Here is a 20,879-nt window from a genome sequence, read left to right on the forward strand (position 1 = left end):
TAAAGATTGCAAAATAGTAAACAAGATTTAAAGAGATGCAATATAATGGAAAAGAGATGTAATATAATGGAAAAGAGACCCGGGGGCCATAGGTTTCACTAGTGGCTTCTCTCAAGATAGCATATATTACGGTTGGTGAACAAATTACTGCCGAGCAATTGATAGAAAAGTGCATAATTATGATGACATCTAAGGCAATGATCATGAACATAGGCATCACGTCTGTGTCAAGTAGACTGAAATGATTATGCATCTACTACTATTACTCCACACATCGACCGCTATCTAGCATGCATCTAGAGTATTAAGTTCATAAGAATGGAGTAACGCATTAAGCAAGATGACATGATGTAGAGGGCTAAACTGAAGCAATATGATATAAACCCCATCTTTTTATCCTCGATGGCAACAATACAATACGTGCCTTGCTGCCCCTACTGTCACTGGGAAAGGACACTGCAAGATTGGACCCAAAGCTAAGCACTTCTCCCATTGCAAGAAAGATCAATCTAGTAGGCCAAACTATACCGATAATTCGAAGAGACTTGCAAATATATCAAATCATGCATATAAGAATTCAGAGAAGAACCAAATAATATTCATAGATAATCTTGTTCATAAATCCACAATTCATCGGATCTCGGAAAACACACCGCAAAAGAGTATTACATCGAATAGATCTCCAAGAATGTCGAGGAGAACTTTGTATTGAGAATCAAAGCGAGAGAAGAAGCCATCTAGCTAATAACTATGGGCCTGAAGGTCTGTGGTAAACTACTCACACTTCATCGGAGAGGCAATGGTGTTGATATAGAAGCCCTCCGTGATTGATTCCCCCTCCGGCAGATCGCCAGAAAAGGCCCCAAGATGGGATCTCACAGGTACAGAAGGTTGCGGCTATGGAAAAGTGGTTTCGTGGCTCCCCCTGATGTTTCTAGGGTATAAGAGTATATATAGGTGAAAGAAGTACGTCGGTGGAGCTACGAGGGGCCCACGAGGGTGGGGGTGCGCCCTCCTGACTCGTGGACACCTCGTGGCGTTTCTGACTTCAACTCCAAGTCTTTTAGTTTGCTTTCGGTCCAACAAAGATCATCGTGAAGGTTTCATTTCGTTTGGACTGTGTTTGGTATTCATTTTCTGCAAAACTCCAAAATAGGCAAAAAAACAGAAACTGGCACTGGGCCTCCGGTTAATAGATTAGTCCCAAAAATAATATAAAATAGCATATTAAAGCCCATTAAACATCCAAAACAGATAATATAATAGCATGAAACAATCAAAAATTATAGATACGTTGGAGACGTATCAAGCAACAATATCTGCGTACAGACATAAGTTAAACAAGTCTGCCTTAAGAAGTCAATGATACGTCTCCAACATATCTATAATTTTTTATTGTTCCATGCTATTATATTATCCATCTTGGATGTTTTATATGCATTATTATGCTATTTTATATCATTTTTTGGGACTAACCTATTAACCTAGTGCCTAGTGCGAGTTCCTATTTTTTCCTTGTTTTTGTCCTTACAGAAAATCAATACCAAACGGAACAAAACTTTTTGACGATTTTTCTTGGACAAGAAGACACCTAGGAAGCTTCGGGAGGAGGCCAGAAGGCCCATAGGTGAGCCACAAGCTCACCAGGTGCGCCCTAAGGGGGCGCCCTATGAGCCTGTGGGCCCTAGTGGCTCTTCCAACCCTATTCTCAGCTTTATAAATACCCAAATATTCCCCATATACCAGAGGGCACACCAAAAATACTTTTTGCCGCTGCAAGTTTATGTCCTCATGAGATCCCATCTTAGGGCCTTTTCCGGCACTCTGTCGGAGGGGGATTCGATCACGGAGGGCCTCTACATCAACCTTGTTGCCCTTCCGATGATGTGTGAGTAGTTTACCACAGACCTACAGGTCCATATCTAGTAGGTAGATGGCTTCTTCTCTCTCTTTGATATTCAATACAATGTTCTCCTCAATGTCCTTTGAGATCTATGCGATGTAATCTTCTTTTGCAGAGTGTTTCTTGAGATTCGATGAATTGTGAATTTATGAGAAAATTATCTATGAATATTATTTGAGTTTTCTCTGAACTCCTTTATGCATGATTAAGATAGCTTTGTATTTCTCTTCGATCTATTGATTTGGTTTGGCTGACTAGATTTATTTATCTTGCAATGGGAGAGGTACTTTGTTTTGGGTTCAATCTTGCGGTATCCTCACCCAGTGACAGAAGGTGTAGTGAGGCACATATTTGTACTGTTGCCATCAAGGATAAAAATATGGGGTTTATTTCTTATTGATTGGATCTATCCCTCTACATCATGTATCTTGCTTAAGGTGTTACTCCGTTCTTGTTAACTTAAAACACTACATGCATGCTGGATAGCGGTCGATGTGTGGAGTAATAGTAGTAGATGCAGAATCGTTTCGGCCTATTTGTCACAGGCGTGATGCCTATATTCATGATCATTGCCTTAGATATCATCATAAAGTTGCGCTTTTCTATCAGTTGCTCAGCAGTAATTTGTTTACCCACTGTATGCGTTTTTCAAGAGAGAAGCCTCTAGTGAAAACTATGGCCCCCGGGTATATTTTTATCATATTATTTTAAGATCTATAAAACAAAAAACAAAAAAACCTTGATACAATGTATTTACCTTTACTTTATTTTGGACTTTTATTTATCTTTTATACCTATCTCTATCAGATCTCATCCTTATAAGTAACCATGAAGGGATTGACAGCCCCTTTATCGCGTTGGGTGCAAGTATTTGTTTGTTTATGTAGGTGCTATCATTGGAGACTTGTGTGTTCCTCCTACTAGACTAATACATTGGTTCTTAACTAAGGGAAATACTAATCTCTACTTTGCAGCATCACCCTTTCCTCTTCAAGGGAAAAAATCAACGCAAGCTCAAGAAGTAGTAGGAAGAATTTCTCGCGCGGTTGTCGGGGAGGATCTACGTCAAGCCTACCAGGTACCTATCATAAACTCTCATCTCTTTCATTTACATTATTCGCCATTTGCCTCTCATTTTCATATCCCCCACGTCTAAAACATTTTCAGAAAACACAAAAATATTTGCCTTTTTTGCTTCTTTTCGTTCGTCTTTTCGTTTGCTTTTTTTGCTTGCTTGTGTGCTAGATTGCTTGCTTTTCCACGATGTCACAAGAAAATACTAAGTTGTGTGATTTTTTCAACACTAATAGTAATGATTTTATCAGTTCTACGATTTATCCCGCCACTAGTGCGGAATCTTATGAAATTAATGCCGCTTTGCTGAATCTTGTTATGAAAAAACAATTTTCTGGTAGTCCTAATGAAGATGTTGCATCCCATCTAAATACTTTCATTGAATTGTGTGATATGCAAAAGAAAAAAGATGTGGATAATGATATTTTTAAATTGAAGCTATTTCTGTTCTCACTACGAGATTGTGCTAAAACTTGGTATTCATCCTTGCCTATAAATAGTACTAGTGGACCCGTTGCGCCAAATGGCGCAGAGGCACGCTAAAACCATGTCCGCGATGAAAAAAACTCCATGGTTTAATCCCCTCTAATAGGAAACATGGTGGATTGTTGTGTACAATGAGATGAATATGCACATTTTAATTTGATAGTACATAATCTCATTAAAACAACATATATGTCTGGGCAAGCACGTATGATAATAAATGAAATATCCTTTAGCCAGAAAAATACTGTGTTGTTGTGTACAATGAGTGATATATATACACATCCTTATTTGGTTTTATAGCTTGATTACTGAATCCATGTTCACATTGAAAAGAAAATCCATGATTTAGTTCGTTTAGTTGTGGGCAAGCACATATATAGCTTGATCTCTATAATATGAATGGAGGGTTACTGTCTACAATAAGAAGATGTATAATAACATTACCGGTTGCACCAAATGATGCAAGGTCCCATTTCAATCCAAGAGTTATTTGAAAACAAATTATTGACAATTTGGCAATGATAAGGATCCATTTAATAATGAAAAGTGGAAGAAACATAGCCTCAAACTATGTAATAGATTTTTCAAAATACATGCATTCTCTCTCTACAATTTTGCTATGTTATCTGGAACTTGGGAATCCAGGTCATGCTTTTATCCTTGATACATTTGGTAAACTCTAGGTCATGCTTTTGTCCTTGATACGTTTGGTAAACTCTCCCCTCCCACTCCTCTAGATCCATAACATTTTGTCCTTCACAACCCCTTTATAGGTCAGATGCACTACAATTCCTTCATTTTTTGAAGGAGCTGAACAATCAATGCCTTGCACAACGGTTGTCATCTTTTTAGTGATGGAGCCACTCTCTATAGCCATCTCTTCTTTTTTGAAGGGAACTGGACAATGAATGCCCAACGCCATGTTTACGACATCATGTTATGCTGTAATAGAAGTGCAAACATGAAATGAGAAATCAATTGAAGAAACAAGAAAATATTGGTATGTTGCAATGGAAAGGCAAACCAGTATTGACAAGTATCACACCAGGAACAAAAGTTTATAACAGATATAGAAGTGACAATAAACAACAAGTTTTTCAAGATTTAAAATGAACATGATTTGGCTTCTTACGCTAAAGTAGAAATAATCTGAAGCACTAACTTGGTGACAATCCCACTAATTCAATGACAATGGAAATATTTTCTACCCTTCACTCCTTTGCGGCTTGTAAATTCAACGGAGAACTACCATCATTGCAGAAAAGGGAAAAAATAACAAAAAATCATGTGTGAATGAGTCACATGCGGCACTAGATTCTCGTGTAAGTGGCTGACTGGAGTAGGAATCTTTCTCGGGGGTGCCACACACAACTTCAATATCCTAGATTTGTTTTCGAACTCATTAGACTTAACTAATTTAACGAGATCCAGTTTTAAGAATTAATACGGTACAACTAAGAGCAGGCTACAAAATCATCAACCAAGAAGATTATACTATATAAACTTCATAATTAGAGACAACTGTCACTGTTCGGTCACATACCGTGATCTACAAGACCCCCTGAAAATATATGGAGTAGAAAATAATTAGACAAACAACATAAAAAGCTAGATCTAATGTTTAGAACTCAGAAGTTCTCTTGCTTTTCTTTTTTACCCACTCTAACATGCAAGAAGTTAAAAGCTCCCTTGTTTTTTCCCGTGTTGTAGCATGTATGTTTATTAAAACTGCAAGATTAGCATTTCTTTTGGGCTTGAGCACATAAAGATGGCAAACAAACACACTGAAATAAGACAAAGCAAATCTGACATAAGGTTAAAGTTGTGAAAGTATCCACTGCTGCATCAAAATCGCATTGGAGGAGTATCTCTAAGAATAAAAATGAGTGGAACTACTAAACCTAAATATCAGTTGTGATGGTACCTTCTTCCGACTTCAAAACCAATGAATTTTTTTTTCGAGAGTACGCCAATGGCGTACCTTAGCTTTATAGACGGCAGAGAGATATTTACAAGAGTTTATTTACAATCGCAGGCCTCACACACGGCGAGCCTACCCACCCCTACTCCACACCGCCTATCTGACTACTCGCGATTCAGTTGGACTCCACCCCTTCTAGCGATCGCCCAAAGGTGTCGCTCTCTCATGATTACCTCAAACGTACCTCGCTCATTACAAATATCATTCGTACCGAACACTCGCTCGTTCCTTTGCTTCCAAATGCACCAGCACACGAGCATCACCATAGCATCAAAGTCCTTGCGCTGCGCTTTTGTGACCCGCTTCCTAGCCTAATTCCACCATTCCTGGAGCGGATCCTGTCCCGTGGGCATGAGCGACAAATTGGTCTCCGTCTCCATGAAGCAAAGATGCCAAACCTGCCTAGCGAACACGCATTGCATCAGGATGTGCTCAATTGTGTCCTCTTCTTGGTCGCAAAGATGGCAATGAGATATCTCATCTTGCTGCCCATGCCGCACGCGACGGTCAGACGTCCAGAGCCTATGCAGAATGGCGAGCCACATGAAAATTTTGCATCCTAGCGGCGCCCAGCACTTCCAAATTGCGGCCGCCGACTAGAACCTGATCCCCCCTTCGCACATCATCTTATAAGCTGATGCCGCCGTGTAGGTTCCAGAGGTGTTCCAAGCCCAGATTGGTCTATCCTCCACCTCCTGTGCCAACTGAACCTCCAGCAAAGCCTCCCATAATCTAATGAATTGTGCCAGGCTTTCTGTGTCCAGCTCTCCCCTAATGTCATTGATCCACTCGTGCATAAAGAGCCCCTCTCTCACCAACCTCCTGTTGGCCACCTGTGTCCTGACTTTCCTCGCTAGAAGCGGCGCAATCTCCTTTACCGTGTAACCATGAAGCCATCTATCTTTCCAAAAAAGCGTCTGTGATCCATCGCCGATCTGCCAGCTGACCAAGCTCGTGAATGCCTCCTGGGCCTGCTTGTCGACCATGTTGCACAGCCCCTGCCATGGCCGCGATGGATCAGTTCTCTTCAGCCATTCCCATCTCAATATTAGCGCAATGCCATGTTTGTGCAGGTCAACCACTCCCAACCCGCCAAAGTTCTTCAGTTTGCACACCCTGTCCCATGCCACAACACATTTCCCTCCATGTGTCTCCTCAGATCCGGCCCAGAAGAAGGCCCGGCATCCTTTGTTCACTTTCTCCACCGCCCATTTAGGAGCTTCAACAATAATCATGTGATGCGTTGGACGCGCTCGCATGACCTGATTGACCAGAATAAGTCTACCCAGCCTAGTCACCATACCCCTTTGCCAACCAGGCAGGATTCGTAGAGCTGCATCAATGATGGGTTGCCAGTCCGATCTCTTTAGACCTTTAATGCTCAATTGCAACCCCAAGTATTTGCACGGAAACTTCTCGATTTGCCAAGGCAAAGTGTCCCGCAACCGTTCCTCATCCACCCCTTCCCCTCAGATCAAGATCGCTGAAGATTTCTCAAAGTTCACCCTCAGACCTGATGCTTCTCCAAAAATGTTGAGCACCTCTTTCACAAAAGCCAGGTCCGATCTCGTTGGCTTGACGAAAAGAACCACGTCGTCGGCATACAGCGAAAGCCGCTGCGTCGGGCCACATCCGTTGATTTTCGCCAGCACCTGATCCTCATGCGCCTTGCAGATGATAGCCGTGAGCACTTCCATTGCAATCACAAACAGAAGCGGCGAGAGCGAGTCCCCCTGCCTGAGCCCGCACGCATGGGAAAACTTCTCCCCCGCACAACCGTTCACCAGCACTCTGGAAGTAGCCGTGTATAGCAACGTTGCCACCCAAGATCTCCACCTCTCCGAGAACCCCTTAGCTCTCAACACTTCAAAAAGAAAGGGCCAAGACAGCGAGTCGAACGCTCTGGTGATGTCGAGCTTGAGAAGCACCCCTTTGACCTTCCTCTTGTGCAACCTCCTCGCCATCTGTCTAACCAATAAGAAGTTATCATGTATACTTCTCCCTCTAATGAAGGCCGACTGGTTTATATTTACTAGCTCCGGCATCCATTTGCTCAACCTCGTAGCCAACAACTTGGAGGCAATTTTTGGCGCGCTGTGAAGCAGACAAATCGGTCTAAACGTCTTTAACCCTGCAGGCCTCCCGCGACTTGGGAATAAGCGCAATCAGCGCCTGGTTCAGTTTGCCAAACCCATGACCATTGTTCAAGAACAGGTTGTTCATGGCCGCCACCACATCCTTCTTAACAATCTCTCATGCCTTATGAAAGAAGATCCTGATGAATCCATCCGGCCCTGGCGCTCTATCCGCGGGCATGTCTTTGATCACCTCCCATATCTCCTCTTCCTGGAATACCAAGTCCTGATCGGCAAGGTCCACACTGGTCAAGTTCAGAAACTCCAGGTCGATAGAGTGCTCCCTCGCACTGTCCTTCCCAAGCAGATTCTTGTACTCCTCAAAGAACGCCTTCTCTTTGCCCAGTTGGTCTGTGATCACCTGCCCCTGAACTGACAATGCTGGTATGAAATTCTTGGTCTTCCGACCATTTGCAATCATGTGAAACATAGTGGTATTAGCGTCTCCCTCTTGCAACCATCTTATCCGGGATCTTCCCCGCGCGGTCGTTCTTTCCAAAGATGCCAAGCCGAGCACCAGCTGCTTGAGCGTAGCCCTGAGCCATCTCTCTCCCTCCGACAGCCTCCTTGACTCTACAGCGCAATCAAAGCGCAAGATAACCAAGTTTGCGCATGCGATTTGGAGCTTGATGTTTCCCGCTCTCCGTTGACCCCAAGCCGTGAGGGACTTAGCCGCGTTCCTCAGCAACACGTCCAGGCGATGAAAAGGGTTGGTTATTTCCCCATCACACACCCAGGCCTCCTTCACCGCCTCGAGAAACCCGTCCAGTTTGGTCCAGAATAGTTCAAATCTGAACCTCCTCCTCGGTTGAAGATGCTCCTCCAGCGCCAGGAAAAGAGGGCAATGATCTGACGCTGACGTAGACATGGCCTGGAGCAAGCACTCTGGATGGTCAAGCTCCCAATCCACCGACACGAACGCCCTGTCAATCTTGGTCAGGGTAGGCACCTCCCTCTCGTTACTCCAAGTGAACTTCCTTCCATGGAGAAACAGCTCTTTGAGAGCGCAGTCATCAATGAATCTCTTCAACATCCCCATCATTCTACGATCGATCCTGTTGTTACTCTTGTCCGAGGCGTGCAGGATTAGGTTAAAGTCACCTATGACCAACCAAGGCCCCGGGCAAAGAGCTCTCCGATCAACCAACTCCTCCAAGAACGCGATTTTTTGCACATCTGATTGTGGTCCATATACCACCGAAAGCCACCACGTTGGCCCCTCCCTAGGGGACACAAATCCCGTGAGAAAGTTTGTGTCAATCGCAACATTCGACAATTGCACTCTGGATGAGTCCCATCCAACAATAATTCCATGCCTAGTCTCCGAAGCCGGCAAGTACGTGAAACCATCATAAGATGGCCCTAAGCATTGCATAATTGTGAATTGATCCACCCTCTCCAGTTTAGACTCTAGGATACATATGATAGCCACGTGCACCGTGTCTACAAACTCCCTCAGCGTTTTTTTCTTCGCCGGGCTGTTGAGGCCCCTAACATTCCAACAGACCAACTCCATCGCTGTGTATGACATCGGAACACATGAACTCCGAGTCACCAGCGCCCGCCGCCTAGATGGCTACCCATGCACACTGCTCCATCTCGCTGGCCAGGTTTGTAGGAACAACCTTGCCAAAAATCGCTGCTATCGCCCTCAAATGCTGCTCCTGGACTGGGGAGTCGAACATCTCCCTTAGTTGACCTAGCGCGTCCTCCATGACTGCCAGATCCTCGCATGAGATCCCCAACGCCTTGAGAAGAACCGTTTCGGCTGCCGTCGCTTTGCTCTTCTTGTTTTGGCCAATGGCCCCGGACGAGCGTGTGTTACGCCCTGGGGTGAACGGGTCTTGTCCCGCACGCACCCCACGGATCCCTTCGATTTCCCTCAGCAATGGTGGTGCCAGTTTCTTGAGCAAACCCGCACAGAATGATTTTATGTTGCCCAGTGCAGTCGCCTCCTTGTCTGTCAGGTTCGAACCCTCGCTCTGCATGCCGATAGGCTGGCCATGCACAACCATCACGCCGTCCTGCCCCGATTTGTCTGCGTGGGCATCGGACGTAGTCACATCTCCCTCCGTGCCATCCTTCACCAGTGCATGTGCACCTGTCTTGGTTACCTCCATCAAATCCCCCTGGGTCGGCTCCACATGGCCCGGCTCCGACAAGGCAGCTGTCCCGTCCGCACCGATCCCCAGCCTCTCTGGGTTGGCGACAATCAGCTCCGGCACTGGTGCCCAGCCATTCGACAGATTCTCCTGCGATGGTTCCCCGCCCAGGATTCCATGCGGCGAACAGGACTTGTCACCCTCCAGCCAGGCCCCAGCCACCGCGCCCACCTGCCGTAGAGAATCATGTGGGACCTGCGATTCGACCAAGGCCACCTGCGCAGCTGCGCTGGGACCCTCTGGCACCGGCCTCTCCTGGCCCACCACCACAGCAGCACTCAGGCCCTCCTCCTGTGTCATATCCTGCACCGGCAGCACCCCACCAGCGCCAGGCAGACGATCCTCCTCGATCCTAGAGCTGAACTCCCTGGCCAATCCCTTGGACGGCATTGGATCCTTCGCCAACCGCACATCAACCTAGTTCTCCGTGCCTGCCAACCCCACCGCGCCCTGGCTTTCCACCAGCTTATCCTGACCTCCTGTTGGGCCGTTTGAATTTCTGTTGACCACCCCCGACTCCTTGGCTTGACCCGCAACGTAGGCCACGTTGGGGGCAGCGGGCCCCATGCCCATGTGCGGCAGCCTCCAGTCCGACGGACCCACTCTGCCTTCCAGAACCGCCCGGTAGGATCGTCCTGCACCCCCACCGGCTCCGCCGCTCGCCGGCCCCCTGTTGTCACGGACGCCGCGGGACCAAGGCTGCACCACCCATTCTCCGCCATGGAACGAGCCATTGGAGCTGTCCGGGAGGCCACTCTGTCCGCTAGCGTCATCCGAGCCGGACCCCCTCCTCCAGAGCTCCGGCGGCGTGCAGTCACGCATCCGCCCTATGTGCACGTACGCAGGGTACTCCAACAACTGGCGAAAGGATGGCCGTCTCGCCGCCGTGCTCGCCAAATCTCCGTCCGGCTCCGGAACCCAAATTCTGCGGAACACCGGGACGTCGTCAGGGTCTACGCACCAAGCCCGTAGTTTGAATAACAAAAGATCCTCCTTGCTGGCCGTCTCCGGCGCCAAGCTCTCAATCAAGCAACCACTGCCCAAAATCTCTGCTGCCGTGGCCTGCGACCAGACATGCGACGGCATGCCCTCAATCATGATGTCCACCTGGACTCTCATCAGCCTTGACGTTGCCTGCGCTTGCCTCAACCATGGCTTGATGAATAGCTTCACACCTCTGTGCTCGATCGAAGGCACCGCCAGCGCCATGTTCCTGAACTGATGAGCAGCGAAAACCACCAAGAAATCTTCCGGGTGAAACTTGTGAATCGAAAAACGAAACCTTGGAATGCCGAGCTGCGCCGAGATCGCAACAGCCGCATCCTCACAGGTCACCAGCGGTCTGGCCCCTCCGACGTACATCACCACGGCAAGCTGCAGACGGCGTTCCAGATCATCCATGTCCCCAGACCTCTGCAGACTGCAAATCTCCGATGGGGCAGACGGAGGCGCGACGCCGGCCAACCAGGGAAGGGGTTGGGCGCAACTGGCGAGAGCGACACCGACGGCGTGCTCTGCCTAGGCTCCGACAACCTCCTCCTAATGGCCGGCGCCTGTCAAGGCACCACCTCCCGTCTGGCAACCCTGTCAATCACCGCCCGGCGAAGCTCCGCCGCAGAAATAGGACTCCGCGGCACCGCGCACTGAGACGAGACATGGCCCGCCCGACCACATCTGATGCAGAGCGGCTCGTTGATGCAATCTTGTCGCCGATGTCCTTCCTCAAAACACCGGAAGCACAGCCCGTGCAGATCCGGCGGAATCTGGCACAACTCGAACGAGGACGGGGACGACGACCTTGGCGGGGCACCACCCGCCTGCTGCTGCCGGAGAGCACGGCGCCTGCGCCACATGGCTTTACGCGAAGGGCCCGGCCGACGCCAGCCCTCCAATTGAGCCGGCATGTCCCCCGGCCCCCGGCCACCAGCCGCGGAAGACGCGCTCGCCGAGCCCGGAGATCCTGAGAGACCCAAGCCCGACACAACCGGACACTCCCGAAGCATTGCCGAGGACACCGACGGGGGGCTGCGCGACCCAGAGGCCATGCGCACCGGAGAGGAGAAGGTGGACGCCGGCGCCGGAGCGGCCGCCGGCGTGATTTGGTGGGCGACGGCTCCGGAGTGGGCGACGGCTCCGGAGTGGACGCCGCCGAGGGGGGGAGCTCTTCTCTCGCTACCTGTTCCTCCTGTGAAAAGATCGGCCCAGCTTCCATTAAAACCAACGAAAATAAATATATTGCCATCCATAAGTAAGGAATCATCAATTTTTGTTGTTGTTGTGCAACTCAAACCTAAATACCAAGAAAAACTATAAATGTGTTTTTGTAACCGTGTGAATCCTGAACATGACAAGAATCAAAATTACCAAGGACGAAAAGGCTCAGTTTTACATTTGCAAATTCACACAATAACAGACCAAGATATACATTGAGCAAAGCAAGTAACTAGAAAACAAGAAATTCATTGATGTAATTCTATAAAGTATCAAGGTCACAGTGCCAATTAGTGTCCATAATCAACATTTCAATATTTCAAACAAGAAATTCACTCATGCTTTGTACGAAGTTGAAAGTCACTAATAAGAAGCCTCTAAAATACCATCCGAAACAATCAATGGTAAAAAATGATGAATCTGGACAGCATTGAAGCGCCAATAGAGTCAATCAGTGCTGTCAACCCATTCTTTAGCTGGGTGTTTAATGTACACAAACAACCAACTCTTTGGCTATCCTATTGGTTGTTTAGCCTACTAATCATTTGAATATATTTTGGTGTCTTCCTAACAATGGCCCATCAAGCTAGCAATATTTCATAAGCAACACTTATTATACCAGAGATTGATGAGCATGATAAACAGTTTAATTAAATAGCTGCCGCGGTATGGAAAATTCATGTATTTTTTGTTGATGTTTCAGAGTATGTTTGTTAGGGGATTTAGTTGCCATGGTTCCCTGAGCAGGATTCACATTTACATGGATTATTCTAGAAAAATTCAAGTTATTTGTGTTGGGACACCTAAATTAACCTTTATACCTTTCTATTTAGGAGATGGAAGCAGTATATACAAAATATATCACTAATTATTTGTACAGTTCTTTTTTGATAGGAACAGAACTATTATAGCTGATGTCAACACATCAAGGTGTATGACACAAGAGAGAATAACAAACCTTGATGAGGAAAATGGAGACGAAGCAATGAGCAGAATGGAGCCGCAGCAACGGGTGAGATCGTACAACCTACTAGAAAAGAACCGGTCAGAACACAACCACGACATGCAACGATGCAGATGCAACCAAGAAACACTCGCGGTTCAGAAAAAGAAAAGAACCTAATTACCAGAGCTAGCAATGAAGAAAACAAAGAAAATAGCCTAAACCATAGAACAAACGTTAGCACAGGCGCATTTCATTGAAACAATACGCGTCCATTTCATCAAACATCTTATAGGCAAGTAGAAGTGGCGTGCACAAACCTGAATGTGAAGGACAGAAAGACACACGGTTCGACGCAGGCAAGCCGAAACAATCTGCACGTGGATGAAACGACCATAAGCAAGGGCAAAGAAAAAAGAGAGGTGAAGAACACAAGAAGACGAGCAGGACAAACCTGAACCAGCGTCACCCATCGACCAAACAAGATCCATCACAATGGATCGCAGCAGAGTACAGCCGAATGAAGCAGAGACGAGCGTACGAGGAGAGTCCAAGCTTAAACAAGCTAGTAGTGTATCAAATGCGAACTAATGATAGGAAATTCAAGCAGAGGCTAGCTACATTTGTGTCTGTATATACCTGGATGTCAAACTCGACGAAGGCAATGACCGCGTGCTCGACGGCATGGCCAAACGAGAGTAGCGTGTTCTCCCACTCGCTCGCCGCCCACGACCCGCGCCCCCGGCGGCGCTCCCACCACATTCATACCCGTCCCGCGGTGCCCCACCCCCAAATCCCCTTCCCCGCCAGCAGCACGAATGACAGCTCCCAGGGCCTCCCTCCAGCCGTCACCAGGGTCGTGCGCGCGGATGCCACGATCGGGCAGCGTGCAGTCGAGCGTGGGGTCATCACCGGGAGCGACATATGGACGCTGGTCTCCCCTCTTTTCTCTCTTTCTCCTCTGTTTGTTCTTCTACTTTGCAACTTGCAGGTTGGCTGGTGCAGAAAGAAAGGAAAACAATGCAGAGCAAAGCGTCTCTCTCTCCACTGCCGCAGCAAGAGCACGCGGCATGCCTCGCCCTATGGGGGCCCACCGCATGGTGCTTGCACATCCATTGGGCATGGCCACAATGAGGGGAGAGAGCGCTGAAAGGACTGCAACTAACGACCTACTCTGCATGCGAGGACCCCACACGAGCCCGCAACTGATGACGCAAGGACCCCGCACGCGATTGCCCTATCCCGAGTGCAACCGATGAGACATGCATCCAATGCAGCTGATAAGCGGGACCAAGAACAGCGTCGGCCCACCCGTCATCATAATAGCACCAACGCGGGTGCAGAAGCCGGGTGCACATGCGTCGGCTGACCCCTTCGCAGCCACTCCCTGCAACCCACGACGCGCGTAGCGCGCGAAAAGAGGTCACCAAGAGCGGTTGACCCGATCGAATCTAATCTACACGGTGGGTCGCCCAGTCAGTGCAGCCGACCAGCGGGACCGGTGCCGCTCCGGTCCACCCGTCATCGTGACAGCACAGGTGAGTGCACAGAATCCGGGTGCATATGTGTCGGCTAGCCCTTCCGCGGGTCTCCCCCGATGCACGACACGGCCTGGGCATGACGAGACGCGCGATGCAGTAGGAATGGCTCACGCGAGCAAATCTAACCCAGCCAATGGAAGGTCTGCCCAAGCCCACCAGTCATCGTCCGACACGAACACACCGCTGAGTCAAAATACGCTGTAAAAAAATCAAAGGCTAACACAACAGCATTGATCCGACCAGGCGAGATTGAACGGGCAGAATGCTTCGAAATCTAGGGAGCCTCGAGTGAGCGGGTCGGCTAGCCACCTTATATGTTAGAATTGATTCATGGAATAAGTATAAGGATGCTTTTATTTCCAAGTATTTTTCTCCCGCTAAGATCATCTCCATTAGGAATGATATAATGAATTTTAAGCAACTTGATCATGAACATGTTGCACAGTCATGGGAGCGGATGAAGTTAATGATAAGAAATTGCCCTACTCATGATTTAAGTTTATGGAAGACTATACAAAAAGTTATGCTGGATTCAAATTTGCATCTAGAAATTTTTTAGATTCTGCCGCGGGTGTACTTTTATGGAAATCACATTAGGAGAAGCTAGTAAACTCCTAGATGATATTATGGAAAATTACTATTGATGGCATACCGAAAGATCTTCTACTAATAAAAAAGTGTATGCTATTAAAGAAATAAATACTTTGAGTGGAAAGATGGATGAACTTATGAAATTGATTGCTAGAAAGAGTGCTCATATTGATCCTAATGATATACCTTTGTCTATCTTGATTGAGAATAATAACGAATTTATTGATGTGAATTTTGTTGGTAGGAACAATTTTGGTAATAACGCGTATAGAGGCAATTTTAGTCCTAGGCCGTTTCCTAGTAATTCCTCTAATAATTATGGTAATCCCTATAGCAATTCTTATGGAAATTATAATAAGATATCCTCTGATCTTGAGAATAATATTAAAGATTTTATTAACCCCCAAAAGATTTTCAATGCTATGGTAGAAGAAAAATTGCTCAAGATTGATGATTTAGCTAGAAATGTTGATATGATTTCTCATGTGATTGATTCTTTTATGATTAGATCTATGCCACCCAATCTTGATATTAATGTGTCTCCGAAAGCTATCCAAATTTCTATTAATGAAAGTAGGGAGAGAACCGATAGGATGCGTGCTAAGAGAGAATGGCTAAAAAAGTATGTTCTTCTAATTTTTGTGATAATGATGATGAAGATCTTAAAGTGATTGGTGTGACTCCTATTGAATATTTGTTTGCTAATATAAAATTTGATAACAAAGGGACTAGAGATGAGTCAACTTTAGCTATAAGGCATCCCAATAATTTGGAGGGTTAAGATCTTAATGAAAAAATTTGATAAAAGTGGGATTTGCGAGGTCAAAACTTTAACTAGTGATGAGCCCACTCTTTTGGGTTTTAAGGACTTTAACTATGATAATTGTTCTTTGATTGATTGTATTTACTTGTTGTACTCCATGCTTAATTCATCTCATGCCTATAATCAAATTGAAGGAAATATGCCCTAGAGGCAATAATAAAGTTGTTATTTATATTTCCTTATATCATGATAAATGTTTATTATTCATGCTAGAACTGTATTAACCGGAAAACTAATACATTTGTGAATACATAGGCAAAACAAAGTGTCCCAAGTATGCCTCTACTTGATTAGCTCGTTAATCAAAGATGGTTATGTTCCTGACCATAGACATGTGTTGTCATTTGATGAACGGGATCACATCATTAAGGAATGATGTGATGGACAAGACCCATCCGTTAGCTTAGCATAATGATCATTAAGTTTTATTGCTATTGCTTTCTTCATGACTTATACATGTTCCTCTGACTTTGAGATTATGCAACTCTCGAATACTGAAGGAACACCTTGTGAGCTATCAAACGTCACAACGTAACTGGGTGATTATAAACATGCTCGATAGGTGTCTCCAAAGGTGTTTGTTGGGTTGGCATAGATCAGGATTAGGATTTGTCACTCCGTGTATCAGAGAGGTATCTCTGGGCCCTCTCGGTAATGCTCATCACTATAAGCCTTGAAAGCAATGTGACTAATGAGTTAGTTACGGGATGATGCATTACGGAACGAGTAAAGAGACTTGTAGGTAGCAAGATTGAACAAGGTATGAAGATACTGACGATCGAATCTCCGGCAAGTAACAAACCGATTACAAAGGGAGCAACACATGTGAAAGGACATGCGGTGCCCCCATGTGTGGTTTTGGTAATTGATGACATTCTCTATGGACTAATGGTTGCATTGAGTTATATTTGAAGGATTTGTCCATAGGCTTTTCTTGAAGTCCATGTGTTGGTTTCAAGGAGTTTATAAGTTGACCAAGGTGCTATTAAGGAATTATACAAAGATTGGTCATGTGAGTGTTGAGCTTATTGCAAGCATGTCTTGAAGAAGAATATTGCGTGATCATTCATGTCTACCTTCAAGACATCTTCCAAATGAAGAGAGTTGGAAAGTTTCAACACACAAAAGCATACAAGATGTACCGAGGGATCAAGTGATCCCATGGTATGGTAAGCATTGTCCATTAAGCTTTGTGTGCTAACCCATGGTATTCGTGAGAGTTCATTGTGGGGTTAGGTTGCGGTGTGTAAGTTCAAGTGGAGCATCACTAAGAGATCAAATACTTGAAGCTTGCCATCCATTGTGGCGACAATGGACTTGTGAAGATGTGCGAAAGAGTGGTTCACCCATAGTGGAGTATGGGGGAGCAATCAACTAATCTTCATCGAACCAACACAATCAAGAAAGGTGGTCCAACTTGAGGGAGTTGAGATCATCATCATCTAACTCAAGTGGACCATGTGCAATGCAAAGGTTTGCCCTAGATAGGTTTTCTATTTTACCAGTCTCATGGTGGTAGTTGGGAGACCGGGTTATAGGATCGATTGCCGTACTATCAAGGGGGGCTCTCGATGAGTAGCTTGATCGTATCATTCGTAGAGAGATCAAACCATTGTATCCTTGCATCATCTTTCTTGGTTCTTGTTTGGTTTTCTTTGCGTGTCTTATAACTTTTGGTCATCTTGATGACAAGCTCGAGTTCATTGAAAAGGAGTTCACATGCATCTTCTATGATGTTTTCGATGTTGGAGGTTATGTCGCTGTTTTGATGCTCTCGTTGTCTTGTGTCCAACAAGCTTGAGTTTGCTCAATTCAGAGCTCATTTGCAGAAGTTATGGCAGTTTTGGTTTTCCTTGGAGTGTACTTGTTTACGTGGAAATGGCATAAGGATGGCGCCAGCGGTAGTACCGCTGGGCCGGAGCGGCAGTACTGCGTATCGCCACGAGCAGTAGTACCGCTATCTCACAGCGGTAGTACCACCCATGGCCATACGCGGTAGTATGGATCCGGTTCCACGCTGGTACCGCCTCGACTCGAGATGTGGTTTCAAGTGTCGGGTTCAGTGGCAGTAGTAGCTGCAGTAGGAGCAGTAGTACCGCTCATGTGCGGTAGTACCGCGGCTACCACCGCCCCTAGTGCCGCTCAATGGCCCTCCTCCCTGTCCCTTCTCCATGTGCTCATGAGGCGCTGTGCGTGGTCCTAGCGGTAGTACCGCTAGGCCAAGCGGCAGTACCGCTGCGGCCAACGGTTGTACCGCTGGCTCCAGCGGTAGTGCCGCTCATACGGCTCTGCCTCACCCTCTGTTTTGCTCCGCTCTCTGTGTTCTACCGCCCGGGCGGTAGTACCGCTCCCCTGAGCGGCAGTACCGCTCGTGCACGGACTGAGCACATAACGGTTGGATTCGGGAGCTCCTATAAAAGGGGGTCTTCTTCTCCATTGAACCTTATCCTTTGAGCTCGTGTTCTTCCCCCATTGTTGACCATCTTTGAGCTTGCTATCTCTCAATCCCTCCATGGATTCTTGCTAGTTTTTGGGGGAAAAGAGAGAGGAGATCTATATCCACATTCCCACCACTCACTTTCTCCTCTATGTGAGGGGAACCCCTTGGATCTAGATCTTGGAGTTCTCCTTCTTGTTCTTCCTCTCATTTTCCTCCCTAGCATTAGTTGCTTCGGTGGGATTTGAGAGAGACGGACTTGGGCACTCCATGTGCCCTTGCCATTGCATTTGGTGCATCGGTTTGAGTTCTCCACGGTGATACGTGGAAGTGAAGTTTGAGAAGCTTATTACTCTTGGGTGTTTGGGCACCATAGAGCCTGTTCCTCTTGGGTGCCTTGGCGCCCTAGACAATTGGTGTTGTTCAGAGCTCAATCATTATGGTGTAAAGCTCCGGACAAGCGTCGGGGTCTCCAATTAGGTCGTGGAGATCGCCCGAGCAATTTGACGGGTACCGGTGACTGCCCCAAGGGTTGCCAAAGTATACGGGTTCAGTGACCGCCCCCAAGGGTTGCCATTTGTACGGGTTCGGTGACCGACCTCAAGGGTCCCTTAGTGGAATCACGACATCTTGCATTGTGCAAGGGCGTGAGGAGATTACGGTGGCCCTAGTGGCTTCTTGGGAAGCATTGTGCCTCCACACCACTCCAAATGGAGATTAGCATCCGCAAGGGTGTGAACTTCAAGATACATCGTAGTCTCCACGTGCCTCAGTTATCTCTTATACGAGCCCTTTACTTATGCACTTTACTTTGTGATAGCCATATTATTTCTTGTCATGTATCTTGCTATCACTTAGTTGTTTATATTGCTTAGCATAAGTTGTTGGTGCACATAGGTGAGCCTTGTTGTTGTAAGTTTGGTGCTTGAAAATTATATGTTAGGTTTATTCCACATTTGTTCAAGCCTAAACCGTAATTATTTTAAAAGCGCCTATTCACCCCCCCTCTAGGCGACATCCATGATCTTTCAGTATGTTTTTATGCGGTTTGACCGATAAAGATCTTCATAGAATATGTAGGAACCAATATGAGCATCCAGGTTCCGTTATTGGTTATTGATCGGAGATGCGTCTCAATCATGTCTACATAGTTCTCGAACCCGTAGGGTCCGCACGCTTAACGTTCGATGACGATTTGTATTATGAGTTATGTGTTATGGTGACCGAAGTTTTGTTCGGAGCCCCGGTGAGATCATGAACATGACGAGGAGTCTCAAAATGGTCGAGAGGTAAAGATTGATATATTGGAAGGTTATATTCGGACATCGGAATGCTTTTGCGAAGTTTTGGAGTACCAGGAGGTTACCAGACCCCCCCCCTAGGAAAGTAATGGGCCAACATGGTACTTAGTGGAGAAGAGAGGGCCGGCCATAGGAGGTGGCACGCGGCCCTCCTTGCCAATCCGAATTGGACAAGGGGTGGGGCGGCCTCCTACCCCCTCTCTTTTCCCCCTTTGGTACTCCGGAAAAAGGAAAAAGGTGGGGGGGGGGGGCGAATCCTACTAGGAGTGGAGTCCTAGTAGGACTCCCCCCATGGTGCGCCCTGAAGGAAATATGCCCTAGAGGCAATATAAAGTTGTTATTTATATTTTTCTTATATCTTGATAAATCTTTATTATTCATGCTAGAATTGTATTAACCAGAAACTTAGTACATGTGTGAATACACAGACAAGACAAAGTGTCCCTAGTGTGCCTCTACTTGACTAGCTTGTTAATCAAAGATGGTTATGTTTACTAACCATAACATGTGTTGTCATTTGATGAAGGGGATCACATCATTAGAGAATGATGTGATGGACAAAACCCATCCATTAGCTTAGCATAATGATCGATAAGTTCTATTGCTATTGCTTTCTTCATGACTTATACATGTTCCTCTGACTATGAGATTATGCAACTCCCGAATACCGGAGGAACACCTTGTGTGCTATCAAACGTCACAACGTAACTCGGTGATTATAAAGATGTTGTACAGGTGTTTCCAAAGGTGTTTGTTGGGTTGGCATAGATCGAGATTAGGATTTGTCACTCCGTGTATCGGAGAGGTATCTCTGGGAAGTCTCGGTAATGCTCATCACTATAAGCCTTACAAGCAATGTGACTAATGAGTTAGTTGTGGGATGAAGCATTACAGAACGAGTAAAGAGACTTGCCGGTAACGATATTGAACTAGGTATGAAGATACCGACAATCGAATCTCAGGAAAGTAACATACCGATGACAAAGGGAACAACGTATATTGTTATGCGGTTTGACCGATAAAGATTTTCATAGAATATGTAGGATCCAATATGAGCATCCAGATTCCGCTATTGGTTATTGATCGGAGATGTGTCTTGATCATGTCTACATAGTTCTCAAACCCATAGGGTCCCCACGCTTAACGTTTGATGATGATTTGTATTATGAGTTATGTGTTTTTGATGACCGAAGTTTGTTCAGAGTCCCGGATAAGATCGCAGACATGACAAGGAGTCTTGAAATGGTTGAGACATAAAGATTGATATATTGGAAGGCTATATTCGGACATC

The 20,879-nt window shown here is 46.3% G+C and overlaps 2 protein-coding genes across 4 annotated transcripts; both read right to left on the minus strand.

Moving 5' to 3' along the window:
• Window positions 1-4,106: 4,106 nt before the first annotated feature.
• On the minus strand, window positions 4,107-9,110 carry LOC123111640 (uncharacterized). The gene is made up of 2 exons (XM_044532465.1): window positions 5,388-9,110; window positions 4,107-4,405 (listed from the first exon to the last, which is right to left on the minus strand). Exon 1 carries the CDS (start codon window positions 9,108-9,110, stop codon window positions 7,698-7,700), a length of 1,413 nt encoding a protein of 470 aa, XP_044388400.1. The 3' UTR covers window positions 4,107-4,405; window positions 5,388-7,697.
• On the minus strand, window positions 8,917-13,930 carry LOC123111641 (uncharacterized). Of its 3 annotated transcripts, none has more exons than XM_044532466.1 (5): window positions 13,535-13,930; window positions 13,350-13,460; window positions 13,216-13,269; window positions 12,911-12,979; window positions 8,917-11,926 (listed from the first exon to the last, which is right to left on the minus strand). In XM_044532466.1, the coding sequence occupies exon 5, from the start codon at window positions 11,140-11,142 to the stop codon at window positions 10,159-10,161; it is 984 nt and encodes a 327-aa protein (XP_044388401.1). In that variant the 5' UTR covers window positions 11,143-11,926; window positions 12,911-12,979; window positions 13,216-13,269; window positions 13,350-13,460; window positions 13,535-13,930; the 3' UTR covers window positions 8,917-10,158. The 3 variants fall into 3 exon arrangements, with proteins under 3 accessions (XP_044388401.1, XP_044388402.1, XP_044388403.1); XM_044532467.1 differs by having other exon boundaries at window positions 12,911-12,982; XM_044532468.1 differs by having other exon boundaries at window positions 12,911-12,982; window positions 13,350-13,930.
• Window positions 13,931-20,879: the final 6,949 nt, after the last annotated feature.

Source organism: Triticum aestivum, chromosome 5B (assembly GCF_018294505.1).
Source record: "Triticum aestivum cultivar Chinese Spring chromosome 5B, IWGSC CS RefSeq v2.1, whole genome shotgun sequence".
Classification (NCBI taxonomy): Eukaryota; Viridiplantae; Streptophyta; class Magnoliopsida; order Poales; family Poaceae; genus Triticum; species Triticum aestivum.

Bases quoted from the DNA above. Each gene is read 5' to 3' on its own strand.
- LOC123111641 (XM_044532466.1), bottom strand. From the start codon at position 11,142: ATGGATGATCTGGAACGCCGTCTGCAGCTTGCCGTGGTGATGTACGTC.
- LOC123111640 (XM_044532465.1), bottom strand. From the start codon at position 9,110: ATGTCATACACAGCGATGGAGTTGGTCTGTTGGAATGTTAGGGGCCTC.